This window comes from Eimeria mitis, genomic scaffold (genome assembly GCF_000499745.2).
Source record: "Eimeria mitis Houghton genomic scaffold, Emh_scaff3502, whole genome shotgun sequence".
NCBI lineage: Eukaryota > Apicomplexa > Conoidasida > Eucoccidiorida > Eimeriidae > Eimeria > Eimeria mitis.
This window is the reverse complement of record NW_013571845.1, coordinates 4,231-5,723: the sequence shown is the minus strand read 5'-3', so window position 1 is coordinate 5,723 and position 1,493 is coordinate 4,231. Positions and strand designations below refer to the sequence as shown.

Sequence of the window (1,493 nt, the reverse complement as noted above, 5' to 3'; positions counted from 1 at the left end):
GCTGCTGCTGCTGCTGCTGCTGCTGCTGCTGCTGCTGTTGCTGCTCAGGAGTGAGCAGCTGCTGTACTTTTCCTTTGAAGTTTGTATAATATATTTAATAAAAGAAATTGAATTAGATAATTTCGGTTTATTTTTGTTTATAACCGGCAGCAAAACCCTTCTCTGCTGCTTCTCCATACGCCAGGGCTGTTTGCCTCAGCTGCCAGCAGCAGCAGCAGCAGCAGCAGCAGCAGCAGCAGCAGCACATCATCAGCATCATCATCATTTTGTGAGTTTGTTTGTTTAAATTCTCTCCACGATCACCAGCAGCTTCTGTTGTACTCTCACCTCTCGCTCTCCTCCCCCTCCTCTTCCCCTGCTGCTGCTGCTGCTGCTGCTGCTGCTGCTGCTGCAGTTTCTGTAGCTGCTGCATGCTTCCTGCTGCTGCCCCCCTGCAGCAACGATGGCGCTGCATACGCAGCCCCCAACCCTCAGCCGTGCTGAAGCAGCGAGGCAGCATGTACTGGCTGTGACGCGAGACTACCGCGTGGCCCCGCGGCTAGACTATAGAACTGTTGCAGCAGCAGAAGGCCCCCTCGTTGTCTTTGATGATGTTAAATTTCCAAAGTATTATGAGATCGTTACGCTCCATCTAGGTGATGGAAGTGTGAGAGAAGGACAAGTAAGCAGCAGCAACAGCAGCAGCAGCAGCAGCAGCAACAGCAGCAGCAGCAGCAGCAGCAGCAGCAGCAGCAGTGGTAGCAGCAGCAGTGGTAGCAGCAGCAGTGGTAGCAGCAGCAGCAGGAGTCACAGTAGGTGTATGTATACCAGTAGCAGCAGCAGCAGCAGCCATTACAGTACACGTAGGAACAGCAGAAGGAGTAGAAACAGTACAGGTAGCAGCTGCAGCAGTAGCAACACCAGAAAGAGTAGCAGCAGCAGCTGCAGCTGCAGCAGCAGCAGCAACAGCAGCTGCTGCTGCAGCAACAGCAGCTGCAGCAGCAATAACAGCAGCAGCACAGCAACACCTGTTTACAATTCCACGTATATCTCTTCCTTTCCCGCCCAAAAAAAACCCGAAAAAAAAAAAACAAAAACAAAACAAAATATATATATAAATATATAAATATGTGTGTGTGTAGGTGCTGGAGATAAAGGGGCGTCGAGCAGTGGTGCAGGTGTTTGAGGGAACATCAGGCATAGACAACCGTCACTGTCACGCAGAGTTTCGTGGTGATGTGCTGAAGATGCCGATAGCTGAGGATATGCTGGGTAGAGCCTTCAACGGTAGCGGGAGGCCCATAGATGGGGGCCCCCAGGTACTAGCTGAGGATTATTTAGATATAAATGGTTATCCTATAAACCCTCAATGTAGAGTATATCCACGAGAGATGATACAAACAGGTATAAGTACAATAGATGTTATGAATTCTGTTGTTCGTGGGCAGAAGATTCCACTTTTTTCGGCTGCTGGGCTCCCACATAATGAAATAGGAGCACAAATATGTAGACAA

At 49.6% G+C, this 1,493-nt stretch overlaps 1 protein-coding gene across 1 annotated transcript in view; it reads left to right on the top strand.

The window, feature by feature from the left end:
* Positions 1 to 442: 442 nt before the first annotated feature.
* EMH_0066700 (vacuolar ATP synthase subunit b, putative) overlaps positions 443 to 1,493 on the top strand; it is a gene marked incomplete at both ends in the record, with an annotated part of 2,926 nt that continues 1,875 nt past the window's right edge. The window contains 2 exons of the mRNA XM_013498539.1: positions 443 to 661; positions 1,122 to 1,298. Of these exons, the coding sequence (XP_013353993.1) occupies positions 443 to 661; positions 1,122 to 1,298 (396 nt within the window). The remainder of the gene's footprint in view (positions 662 to 1,121; positions 1,299 to 1,493) is intronic.